This window comes from Salvia splendens, chromosome 19, assembly GCF_004379255.2.
Source record: "Salvia splendens isolate huo1 chromosome 19, SspV2, whole genome shotgun sequence".
Classification (NCBI taxonomy): Eukaryota; Viridiplantae; Streptophyta; class Magnoliopsida; order Lamiales; family Lamiaceae; genus Salvia; species Salvia splendens.
The window spans coordinates 1549935-1563832 of NC_056050.1; the positions used below are offsets into that span (position 1 = coordinate 1549935).

General features: G+C 38.9%; 2 protein-coding genes across 2 annotated transcripts; one reads left to right on the forward strand and one right to left on the reverse strand.

The window, feature by feature from the left end:
* The first annotated feature begins 2853 nt into the window (after positions 1 to 2853).
* LOC121778510 (glucan endo-1,3-beta-glucosidase, acidic-like) lies at positions 2854 to 5041 on the forward strand. Its single transcript, XM_042175874.1, has 3 exons — positions 2854 to 2992; positions 3101 to 3330; positions 4111 to 5041. Exons 1-3 carry the CDS (start codon positions 2914 to 2916, stop codon positions 4903 to 4905), a joined length of 1104 nt encoding a protein of 367 aa, XP_042031808.1. The 5' UTR covers positions 2854 to 2913; the 3' UTR covers positions 4906 to 5041.
* A 6358-nt stretch (positions 5042 to 11399) lies between these two features.
* On the reverse strand, positions 11400 to 13898 carry LOC121778727 (glucan endo-1,3-beta-glucosidase, acidic-like). The gene is made up of 2 exons (XM_042176134.1): positions 13743 to 13898; positions 11400 to 12512 (listed from the first exon to the last, which is right to left on the reverse strand). The coding sequence occupies exons 1-2, from the start codon at positions 13819 to 13821 to the stop codon at positions 11503 to 11505; spliced, it is 1089 nt and encodes a 362-aa protein (XP_042032068.1). The 5' UTR covers positions 13822 to 13898; the 3' UTR covers positions 11400 to 11502.

The window sequence follows — 13898 nt, forward strand, 5'->3', positions numbered from 1 at the left end:
TCTTTTATCATTTCACTTAAGAGTCACATTTTTCTTTTACCATAAATGGTAAGTAAATCTCACACTCCATCAATCAATTCTACTCACATTTTATTATAAAACTAATATATATAAGTGAGACTCGTAGTCAACTAACTTATTCAACTCATTTTTCTTTACATTTCTTAAAATCCGTATCACACTAAATGTGACACTTAATGTGCATGGGACGGAGGTAGTAATACATTTTCTTTAATGACCAGAGAAGTTACATTCCAATTAATGCGTTTGCATTCCAAATACATGGCCTAATTCAAATATACTACCCCGTCCATCATTTAAAGAACTCTTTTGATTCGGCACATGTTTTAAGAAATTGTTTGACTTTATGAATAAAAGTGAATGGAGAAAGTGAGTGGAATGTATGATCCGTATTAGTTTTATAGTACTCCCTCCGTCCCAAAGAAGATGGCACACTTGGGAAATGACACGAGATTTTAGGAGATGTTATTTTGTATGTTAAGTGGTGAGAGAAAATATAATTTTTTAATTGATGTGAGAGGAAACTTTTTTCAAAAGAGGAAATGTGACTTCTTTTGCGGGATAAACTGAAAAGGAAAGTGTGACATCTACTATGGGACGGAGGGAGTATTAAATTGTGAGTATAAAGTTGGTGGAATGTGAGGTCCGCATAATAAAGGTGGAATAAAGTAAATGGTTCTATAAATCATGGACAACCCAAAATGGTAAAATAGTTCTTTAAATGGTGGACGGAGGAAATATGACCTAATTATTGATTATAACAACTTACAGTCGTTATGTTATACTATAATTACATTCATTTATATGATGGATCATGTGAAAAAGTTTTCAAAATATTACTCCTTCATACACAGCTACGGAGATGGTTGATTGACGGTGGAGAGAATATGTAGCCAACACAAATTAAAGTAATTACCATCGTAATTCAATACAAAACTAATATTTTAAACAGGTTTTATATTTCACCCACTTTCTTCCTTTATTTTTCTTCACAGGGTTAAACAATTTCTTAAAACTTGTGCTAAGTCAAAAAGGCTATTTAAATGATGGACGGATGAAGTACTTCAATGTAATTTCAATTTTATTATCGCAAATAATATTGGTGTGTTTTGTTATTGTTATTACATACTCTCTCTGTCCCATTCAAGATAACCACCTTTCTTTTTTTGTTTGTCTCAATCAAAATGGTCACTTTCCAATTTTGAATATAACCTCGTTTCTCATCTCCCCTCATTAAAATATTCATCTACATTTTTCCTCTTTACTTTATTCCACCTAATAATATTTCCTAAAATCTCGTGCCACTCAAGAACGTGGCTATCTTGAGTGGGACGGAGAGAGTACATATTTATTTATATTATTATTATGATATATAATTGCTTACTTTTCCAATATTTAATTAATACAAATAAACTAATGGTTTATACATTGCATAGAAGTTACACTAGTTTGATTGATTACACTTTGCTTTGTCTTCTCTCCCCCAAACATTCATTCATATATAATTCATAACATATTGGTTGCATTATTATGGTCATAGTATCTACTAAGATGGTACATACATGCATGCAAGGCCTTCGAGATAATGCCGTAGTGTCGGTTCGACTTGGTAGTTGAGTTCGGTGTAATTTTTTAACAATTGAATTAAAACATTAAAAAATTGCAACATTTGAATTAAAAAAAATTGAAAATTAAAAAATTTATGGATTTGGGCCTGCCATGCTGGCTGGCCCACTCTCGTTGAGTTGGCCAATTTGGCCGGACTGGGCCGAGCTGGGCTGTCGTAGTTGCCGGTTCATGTTCCTTGACTCTTCGTTGAAGTGATATATTACTCGATCCGTCCGTGAAATGTTGTCTGCCGATTTGGTCCGTCCGTGAAAAGTGTCCACTTTACTTTTTTTTTCTATTTTTGGTAAATGATCCCCACTTTCCACTAAAGAAATCTGTGTGTTTCATCCTAAAACCAATTGGTGATAGGAGGAAAGGCTCATGAGACTTATATAGTAGATTAAGCAGTGTCCACTTTACTTCTTTTTTTTCTATTTTTGGTAAATGATCCCCACTTTCCACTGAAGAAATCTGTGGGTTCCATCCCACTGAAGAAATCCGTGGGTTCCATCCTAAAACCAATTGGTGATAGGAGGAGAGGCTCATGAGACTTATATAGTGGATTAAGCTCTTTGTGTACACAGATGTGGGATATTTTTTACGTTCATTTTATGTGTGGGATATTTTTTATGTTCATTTTATGTTTCAATTGCCAACACCATCCCTCAAACCCTTCAAGGTGAATCTTGGAGGGGTTGGACTTTGTTATGATCGATTGGACAATCGGCCCAATTTTTTTCCGATCGGTTGGACCACTGTCCTAAATTTTCAGCCCAGTTATACTGTTGGGTCAGTCATTTTTTTCGGTTTCAGCCCAGATATACTGCTGGGTCAGTCAATTTTAGCCCACAATCGGTGACCCGCTCTGATACCATGATAGAAATCCATGGGTTTCATCCTAAAACCAATTGGTGATAGGAGGAGATGCTCATGAGACTTATATAGTGGATTAAGCTCTTTGTGTACACCGATGTGAGATATTTTTTATGTTCATTTTATGTTTCAATTGCCAACAGTTTTATTACAAAACTAATATATAAATGTGGGACCCTCATTCCACTAACATTTTCAACTCATTTTTTCTTTATATTTCTTAAAATCTGTGTCAAATTAAACTTGGACAATATTTCATAGACGAAGGGAGTACTAAATTTCATTGTCCTGAGTAGATCGCAAACAATTACAAATAACATTAAATTTATTTGTGTGATCACCAAACCTCTATAAAAGAACTTTTTTTTTCAGAATGTAGTACTCTTCATAGTCAACTCATTTTCCTTTTCCATGGCCACTTCACAAAAAGACTTCCTGTCTACTATTTTGACGGTGGGGCTGCTCATAACCATCTCTCTTCACTCCACAGGTTCTTTAATTTGCTTTATCCGATCCATACTTTAAACACTAAACATATAGTAGTATTGTAAGTTATATTTGACGTTACATAACATTTGCATTTCTCTTCACTCCACAGTTGCTAAGGTAGGTGTGGCCTACGGACGGCTAGGATCTGATCTTCCTTGTACGGAAGATGTGATAGCTCTATACAAGAACAATAGCATCACAAAAATGCGAATCTACGACCCCCACCCGCCCACTCTGCAGGCTCTAGGTGGCACCAGCATTGAGCTCATGGTTGGAATCCCGGAGGCTGATCTCCCGGACCTAGCCCAATGCCAGTGCCACGCAGACGACTGGGTCAAGGTGATGTGGAACATGTATCTTAGTTCATCTTTTTAAGTACTACTCTCTTTGTTCTGCGGTAGTATAGACATTTCTTTTCAGCACACGATTTAAGGAAAAATGTATTAAGTGAGTTAAGTAAAAGAAGAATAAAGTAGAAAATGTAAAAGGTATAGAGATGAAGAGAAAATAAAGTAAGAGAGAGTAAAGTAAGTAAGAATAAATGTTTTGTACTTTTACTAAAAAGGAAATGACTCTAGAATGCACCAAAATAGCAAAATTACTCTCTCTCTCTCTTAAGCACCAAAATGGTAAAATTACTCTACTACTATGGAATTAAGGAAGTAGTTCTTAGTCTTAAAAAGTGTTCACTCTCCACTGTCTAAAACTATCAAGGACTAACTCTATATTTTACTCTTAATTTTATTCACTTATTTAGGTACTACTACTTAAGAATGGCATATGGTGCCAGTTTCCCTAATGCTAGAGTGATTAATCCTCGAGGCTAAAGATCTCGGGTTTGAGTCTATCATGCGGCGATTTTTTAAATTTATGTCTATTCACCACTCAAAAACCAACCATGTATAATACTACATGCATTTATGTAACATCTACGATTAAGTACACTATCTTTATAATAAATGTGACATTCTTGTGTGTCCACACTCATCTACAAACTTAACTAAAGAATTCTTTTTGCCAAAATTAAATGCTTATAGTAGTAATATCTTGTTTTATTTTAACTATTTTTTTAGCGATTGTGTCTTATATTTCACTAACTTATTTCTATTTTCGTCATAGGCTAACATACTAAGCTATCCAGACGTCAAATTCCGATACATTGCCGTTGGAAACGAGGTCAGCCTCGAGTCAAGGTACGCACCTTTCGTCCTCCCGGCTATGAAACACATATACAACTCTCTCAACGGACTCTGCGTCGGAAACAACATCATCGTCTCCACCTCCATCAAAACCGACCTCCTCGGAAAATCGACGCCTCCAAAGGACGGGGAGTTCAAACCGAACGTGACATGGTTCATCCGTCCCATCGTCGAATTCCTCAGCGACACGAGAGCCCCTCTCCTCGTGAACGTCTACCCTTACATCGCGTACATGAACGACAAGGAACACATCCGCCTCCCCTTCGCACTCCTGCAGCCTAACAGCGGCGAGAAGCTCGGCGGCGTCCACTACGACAACCTTTTCTATGCCATACTCGACGCTGTGCTTTCGGCCATGGAGAAAATCCTTGCTTCGTCGTCGTCGTCGTCATTGTCAGTGAGGTTGCAATCGGGTTCAGTCAGCACGACGGTGTCGGAGACCGGGCAGCCTGCGCCTCCTAAGAAGAAGAAAGGAGGCGGGAGGAAACTAAGTGATGAAGATGAAGATTTCCTGACCGTTGAGAATGCGAGGATTTATAATAATAATTTGATGCGTATTGTGAAGAAAGGGACGCCGAAAAGGCCCGGGATTCCGATTGAGACGTACATATTTGCTATGTTTGATGAGGATCTGAAGCCCGGCCCGGAATATGAGAGGAATTTTGGGATCTTTTATTCAAATGGGAGACCCAAATACCCGCTTCGTTTTTACTAGGTTGGTGATTATGCAATAATAAGTTGTAATGGAATAAGGAGCCTTTGGCGTATAATAGGTCGATCTCTTGTGTGTGTGAGTGTGAATTACTCCCTCCGTCCCCGATTAAGAGTCACTCTTTTCAATTTTGGTCCGTCCCCCATTAAGAGTCACTCTTCATTTTTACCATTAAATGGTAGTAGGTCACACATTCCACTAACCTACTTCACTCACATTTTATTATAAAACCAATATAAAAAAATGGGTCTCACATTCCACTAACTTTTTCAACCAACTTTTCTTTACCTTTCTTAAAACTCGTGCCCGGTCAAAGAGTGACTCCTATTAGGGAACGGAGGGAGTATTTGTTTGTTCATGTACGTATTTTCTCTGTCGGCGTAATTATTGCTATATATGTGAACATGAAACGATAGTAATTGTAAGTTGAATTCCTATTTTTCATTCTTTATTTTGTTTTTAAGTATGGGCTAATTATAGCTAGAATTATGGATTTTGGCCAATTCTGATTTATTTAAATTTGAATAACAACCTATGATTATCTATGAACTTTCAATTCTTTAGATTTTTGCCGTGTTGAACATTTCCCCCTCTTCAAGTAGGGGCGAAATCCGTTGCTAACTTTTCTTAAATTACTAACTTGCTAATTCGTCAACGCAGTGTATTAAAAATGTCAACACGGTCACATTGAAATATCAACACAAACTTAGTTGGTATTTTAATACACTGTGTTGACATTGATATTTAAAATATCAACACAGTGTATTCAAATGCCAACACATATTTTGAAGCAAATCGTATAGAGAAACTGACTGAACGGAGAAGAAATCAGAGAAACCCTAGTTTCTGTGAAGACAGAAATATTATTATCAACAATTCAAAAGGAAATAAAACGCAAAACGGAAAATTAAAAATAAGTCCGAAAAAACAGTAAAATGTCGTTTTCACCCACGAAATGATGTCAGATGGCCAAAATCCATCGTCCATCATCGCGATAGTCGCGATGAGGTTGATTCCAAATCACGATTCGCAAGCACTGTGCGAATTTTAAGTCATTCTGACACCGTAGGTTTTAGCCCGATTTCTACGTCCGGGCTGCATCATACTCCCCCTCTTGAAAAAGACTCGACCTTGAGTCTGCTTTATCTACTGACGTCATTTCATCCACATCAGCTGCCTCATCCTCACTACCACCTTCATATGGAGATAAATCAGCAACATTGAATATAGCCGACACATTGTACTGACCTGGCAAATCCACATGTATGCATTATCATTTATCCGTTTGAGAATACGGAAAGGACCATCCGCCCTGGGCTGTAACTCTCCCCAACACCCTCTAGGAAACCGCTCCTTTCTCAAATGAATCCAAACTAAATCACCCTCTTAAAAAACCACTTTCTTCCGTCGCCTATCAGCTCGAGTTTATATTTGTCATTCTGCTGGATAATGAACTATCTCACTTGCTCATGCACCTCTCGAATCTGCTTAGCCTGCTCCTCCCCAGCGGAGCTAAAGTGTTCAGTGATGGGAATAGGCACCAAGTCCAACGGAGTGATTGGGTTGCGCCCATAAACAATCTGAAAAGGGCTCTTACTAGTTGTTCGATTATGCGACTGGTTATAAGAATAATTCTTGATGCTTATAACTCTTCTGGGATACATATTTTCATATAAATTAAAAATTAATGAATAAACCAAAACTTCCTAGTAGTATACTCATTAACACATAACAAAGTTGATACAACTATGCATCAATGAATATTTGTATCTCTCGCATGCATTAACTTTTCCGCATAAATAATATTCTAAATCCTAACTATTAGGCCATCCGCAATGGGCGGACGATGGCACGCCCGATGGCGCGCATCGTCCGCGCCATCGATCGTCCGCGCCCATTGCGGATACGGACGATAGGTCGCGGACGATCGTCGCGGCCGATACTAAGGGCGCGGAGGATGGCGCGCCCGATGCCTATCGTCCGCGCCATCGTCCGCCCCATTGTGGCGTACACGGACGATGGCTGCGGACGATAGGCATCGGGCGCGCCATCGTCCTCCCCATTGTGGCGTACACGGACGATAGGTCGCGGACGATGGCACGCGGTTTGGTTGTTTTATAAATAGAGTTCATTCGTTTTACATTTCATTTCACAATTTCACTTTCGAAACTTACATTTACATAATTACTACGAAATGGCTTCAAGTCCAAATAGTCCTATGTTTAGTGGAGATGCGCGTTGGCCGGGTACAGAACCCGGCCAATATCGTTCGTTCGACACCAACGCCCAATACGATCCCGATTTCAGTACGGACTCGTATGGGTTGTCGGACATGGAGCCGTCTCCAACCCGACCAGTCGCCCCCTCCCGACGTGACGCCGCAGCGGCCGATCCCGACCCCGCCGCGACCGCTTCCGCCCCAGCCAAAAAGAAGCGGAACCGGCAGCGGGCGCAGAAGTTGCCGCCTCCCGGTGATTGCGATGAGTACGCCCCCGGTCGTACAAACTACACCGACGAGGAAACTCTCATTTTGGCCCGGTGTTGGGTAGATATATCGGAAGATCCGATATTCGCGAACAACCAGAGGCAGTTCGCGTACTGGGAGCGCATCGCCGACCTCTACAATGCGTCCAAGCCGCCGAACGCGTACAAGCGCAAGCGTGAGCAACTCCGCAAGCACTGGGATCAAGTGAAGAAGCAAGTGAACTTGTACGCGGCGGAGTTCGAGAAGTGCGCGCGGGCACAGGGGAGCGGCGAGAGCTGGGAAGACGTGCGTGCTAAAGCGATATTGTCGTACCGGTCGATGTTCGGCGAGTTCAAGCACGAGGCCATCTGGACGCTTTTGAGGGACAAGCAGAAATTCCAAGGTGGAATTCTGCACACTAGTGCGCCAAAGAGGATGAAGACCACCGAAGTTGGTGGTTACACGAGCAGCGGCAGCGGCAATCAACCGGTTGACCTCAACCGGTTGTACGTGGACGACAGCGGTTCCGGCACACCGATGTCCTCCCGACGTCCTCCCGGCGTCAAGGCTGCGAAGGCCAAAGGGAAGGCGGCCGCGACCTCATCCTCGACCGCTGCAACCCCACCTCTGCTCCCGGAAATGCTCCCGCCCCAGGCAGCCGAAGTGTATTCGTCGTTGGCGACAGCGTCGATGGCGAGGACGTTGTTGGAGACGCACAAGGCCCTCAAGAAGTGTACCGACCCCGACGAAGCCGAATACCTCCGGGCATTGATAGATGAACTGCGTCGGAAGTTGGGAATTGCACCGACTTAGTTTTTTTTTTTGTAAGTTGAACGGTGTAACTTCTTTTTTTATTAATGTGTCCCCGTTTGTTATTTCGACCTTTTTATTTACTCGTTATTAATTGTTAGTTGAAAACATTTAAATCAATTAAACAAATAAATAAAATGATGATGTGGCGCGCCATAGGGCGCCCCACTGCAGGTGGGGAGGTAGGAGGATAAAACTGCTGACGTGGCGCGCCATAGGGCGCGCCTTAGGGCGCGCCTTAGGGCGCCCCATTGCTAATGCCCTTATTATTCAAACAAAAATTTCATCCTGATAATTTTAGTTATATTCATACATTATAACAAACAAGGAAAAAATATCTAATAAGCAGGTCAATGAGTGTGTCCTTTTCATAGTACACCACTCTAATGAATGTAGATAGAATCTAGTTATAGAGTAGTGAGGGAATCTAGATCTAAGTTGAAGACTTTCAGTATATGGTGGAGAATTCTTATGTTAGCTATGAAACTTAGATAGAATCTAGTTATAGAGTAGTGAGGGAATCTAGATCTAAGTTGAAGACTTTCAGTATATGGTGGAGAATTCTAATGTTAGCTATGAAACTTATATTTTGTCACATTCTTTTATTTTCTTTCGTCCCACAAAATATGTTACATTTTACTTTTTATCATTTTTGGTAGTGAACCTCATATACCTCTAACTCTAACTCTAACTTATTTCAACTCACATTTTGTTATAAAATAATAAATAAAAGTAGGATTCACTCTACACTAACTTTTTCAATTCACTCTCCATTACATTTTTTAAAACTCGTGCCCGATTAAAATATGACAAAATTTAAGGGACGAAGAGAAATAAATTCTATTTCGTTATTTTTTAAATATATCAAAATAAAACACGAAGTAACGATGATGTGAAACTATATACGGTATGGCACTTCAATATGTAGTGTCAAAGATAAACTGAATGCATATTCGATCTTAGCTTCTAAAGGTTCAAACCGCCAGCAACATTTTTCAAGCGAGTCATTCTTTCAAACTGTTGGTGTGCGATTTATGGAGAAGCCTTGGGAGTAGCAGATTTGGGCCAGCAAGCACAATCAATTGGGCCTTGCAGATATCCTAAACAATTGGGCCTTATAAATCATAACTTTATATATAAGACAAAATATTTCAGGAATATTACTGTGTCACTATGAATTAGTAATTCAAATATAATATTAATACCACTATCTACGAAATGCTGTTGACTAGTTCTTATCCACTTCCATGGAAAGCTATTAAATCAGTAATTAGTTTAAGCTAGATTTAAAGTGAAAAAGCTTTCTACATTTTCATCAGCAATAATTGATGTTGAAATTTTTTATTTAGAAAATATTTCCTTTTTGCTCCATCGATTATGAACATATGCATAATTTACATCTTTTTAAATCAATAAAAATGTATACTTTGCCTCGTTGGCTTCTTAGGGCATCCGCAGTGGTGCGGATGTCCCAGCGGAATTCCCCGCGGAATTCCCACTGCCAGATCATAAGGACTTCCCACTACTCTGCCACGTCATAAAGACTTCCCACTGCTCTGCCACGTCATAAGAACTTCCCACTGCACAGTGGCGGAATTCCCCTACGGAATTTCCGACGGAATTCCCACATTAAAAAATTCACAAATTCACAAATTAACCAATTTCCGGAAGCAAATAATTTACGGAATTAAAATTTCGACACGAATACGGAGAAAACGAACATACTTTATTTTTAAAAAACATACTTTATTAAAAAAATACATAATTAATTAAAAAAATAAAAAAAAATAAATGCAAAAATCGGAATTCCGTGCGGAATTCCGTGACATTATAAAAAATTCACAAATTTACGGAATTATAATTTCGACGCGAATACGGAAAAAATGCAACCACTTTATTTATAAAAAACATGCTTCATTATAAAAAAAATACATAATTACAAAAAAAAAGTATATTATTATTAAAATAAAAATTTGTATTACGTTCATAGTATTATCAACATTAAATTGGTAACCAATTTGAACTACCTTGAAGAATTCATTTGAATATACTTTATACATGAAGATTTTCTATGCAAAAGGACAAATTTATAAATATATGAATTGTCTATCATAGGGGGTGTAGCTTAGATGGTAGAGCACTCGCTTAGCATGCGAGAGGTACAGGGATCGATACCCATCTCCATTTTTTTATTTTCGGACGTCCGTGCCACGTCAGACGTCCGCGGACCTGCGACGTCCTCAGCTCAATTCCGTATCCGTGCCATGAGTGGCTAATGGCGGACGTCCCCGGCGAAATTCCGGGACATCCGTGGGAATTCCGCCGCGACGGGCGCCATTGCGGATGCTCTTAGAACATTCACATTCCATTTTCCATAAGTACTCGTTGACTAGAGAATACATTTACCCTAGCTACAAATCAGGAAAAAGATTGATTATAATCAAATTATATCTTATTATCGTAATCAATTACTTGAATTTGTTTTATAATTGATCTTTTAATCAATTATAAAATAAATTCATCAGATGCCCAAATTTATATTAATGATCAATTATTGCTAAAAGTTAAAATAATACAGAATTCAAGATTTTATGGGAAATGGAAGTGTATTGACCTAGTAGCAATTAGTCGTAGTCGGATAAGTCAGAACACTTCATTATCAAATTAATGTCGCTTTCAATTAATTCGAATATGATATTATATGTCCCTAAAGTGAAAAGACTTTCTACATTTTCATTAGTATTGATAGTGGTTGAATATGCACATAATTTACATCTTTTTAAATCAATAGACAGTATACTTTACTTTGTTTCGTTGTCTTATTAGGGCATTCACATTTCAGTGTAGAAATAGATATTTAATCTTATGCACTAATATTATTAAAACATAAATTTAAGCATTAATATTATTAAAACTTAACACGGTTCACATTTATCATTATTTTTATATTTTTTATACTTCCAAATAAAATGTTTAATTAAAAATTAAACTACATTATTTACACTCAAAAAAAACAAAATAAATTTCTAAAAAATAGAAAAAAAATTAATTTTATTATTAGAAAAAAGATAAAATTAAAAAAAGGAAAGGAAATTAGAAATATAATATCAAAGATCTTACTCATTATTATCAAAGATCTTGATAACTCCAATCATATGTGCCATTTTATTTATCTTAACTTATATCTCATTTAAACATTGGGAATTCACAAACATTAAAAAGATTCCATCAATCAACTCTTTATTATAGTTCAAGCAATTGCACACACATATGGCTACATATAACATAACAAAAGGCCTTTATTTTCTTCAACCATGATTTTTTAGCTAATTAAAATTCATGGGGTATTTGGGGTTCCCATTGGCATTAAAAAGCCCGAAATGCTTCTCCATTTCCGAGCCGGGCTTATCACTCTCATCAAACATGGCAAAAATATACGTCTCAATCGGCTTTCCCGGCCTCCTCGGCGTCCCTTTCTTCACAACCCTCACCAAATTATTATTATAAATCCTCGCATTCTCAATACTCGACGTCGCATCCCCGGACCCGGCCGTCGGCACGCCCGACTCCCCCCCTCCCACCTCGGGCGGCGGCTTCTTCGGCCTGCCCTGGTCCGCAGAAGCCGCGCCCGAGACCCTCGCGGCGCTCTTCTCCAGCGCCGCGTTGACGGCGTCCACGAGCGCGTAGTAGAGATTGTCGTAGTAAACGCCGTCCGCAGTGATGCCGCTGTTCGGCTGCAGAAAGGCGTAGTTGAACGAAATCTGCGCCTTGTTGTTTAGATATGCGAAGAAAGGGTATATGTTGGCGAAGAGAGGCGCGCCCGTGTCGGAAAGAAACGCCACAATCGGGTCGAGAAACGGCCTCACCTCGCGCCGGAAATCGCCCTTGTTTGGCGGGAAATTGGTGGTGGGGTCCACCACCTCGGTCTCGATGGCTGTGGTGACCTTAATTTGGCGGAGGCCGGCGGCGTCGAGGGCAGCGCGGATCTTGCGCATGGCGTTGAGAAGAAACGGGACGTATCTGGCTGTGTCGGGTCGGATCGGGCTGACCTCGTTGCCGACGATGATGGCGCGGAAGCGGACGTTTCCGTAGTTGCGGATGTTGTTTTGGACCCAGCGGTTCGCGTTGGCTTGGCTGGCGGCGATCTCCTCGAGCTGCATGTTGAGGATTCCGACCGTGAGCTCGATGTCCGAGCCGCGGAGGGCTTCCAGGGCGGGTTTGTATGTGTCGTAGATTCGCATTCTTTTGATGTTGTATTGCTTGAATAGCTGCACGACTCGGGACGGAGGGGGTAGGCCGGCGCCGTTCCGTCCGTAGCATACCCCGATTTGAGCCGCTGCATCAGTTATCGAAAACTAGTAAAGGGTTTTTAATGACGATTAAGTGCAACTTAGTCCAGGGGCGTAGGTAACAACATTTTGAGAATTTGAAAAAAGAAAATTTTTGATAGGTTACAGAATTGGAAAAAGAAATATGAGATGCACTTCAAAAATATCACTTTTTAAGTTCACACCATCATTCCAACCACATGCTGCCATGTGGCACTTATAAGCAACAACATAGTATTATTAAGCAAAAAATTTAGTGGATGACTTAGATTATCAGATTGCATAAAAGATAGTTTATGTTGCATTAAATGCATTTTATTTTGCATTTTAGTCTATAATGTAAAATAAAGTGCATTTAATGCAACATAAATTGTCCTTTATACCATTTGAGGTAATTCTTTTGTGCTATCCTTTGTCATCCTTTCTTGCTTAATTATGTTATTATGTTACAACTACGTGCCATGTGGTAGCATGTGGTTGGAAGGATGTTGTGTCTCTAAATATGAAAGGAACCTAGTGCTCCCTGAGAAATACTAGTATATGTCAAAATGTTTGAGAATAGACATTTGACAAACTTAGTCATAAGGTGGTCCACCCCTGACTCGGTTTGGTAAGACCGATTTTTTCTCTCAAACAACAAGGTCAACAAAAATTATAATTTGAATCCCATATCTTTTATTAAATCTAGTCTTGTAGTAGTATCTTTTAGTAACTTGTATTCCCTTCGTTCATAATTAAATATCTCATATTTGACTAGTACAAATTTTAAAAAATTGTTTAACTTTATGTAGTAAAATTGGTAGAAAAATTAATGGATTGTGAGCGTATTTTTATATATTGGTTTTATAATAAAATATGATGTAATAAGTTAGTGGAATTTAGGGTCCATTTACTAAATATAATAAAAAATGCAATGAGACATTTATTGCTGGATGTACGGAAAAAGGAAAAATGGGATATTTAATGGCGGGAGAGGAATACTTTGAGTTTTAAGTTAAAAGTATGTATCGCACTATACATAGTCATGATGGATCGAAAAAGATACGAATATTATTTATTGAAGTGATAGGCTAGACAAATGCATATAATTGAGTTAGAGATGTTTAAACAATTTCCATTGATCAGTAAAAAGTACTGTAATACTTTTTATGTCTCAACTATAACTGAAAGTGAACAATTGTACATTAATTAAAGATGAATTTAACTGATATTGAAAAGAGAAAAAAAAATGAACTAACCAGTGAAATCCAGAGATGTGAACAAGAAAATAAGTATGAACATTGCAGATATGAAGAAGTATTTCATTGTGATTGCCATTGCACAGAAAGGAAATAGCAATTGAACAAGTGTTGGTGAATGTCATCGCTTACCTTCCTTTATATAGACTTTCCATC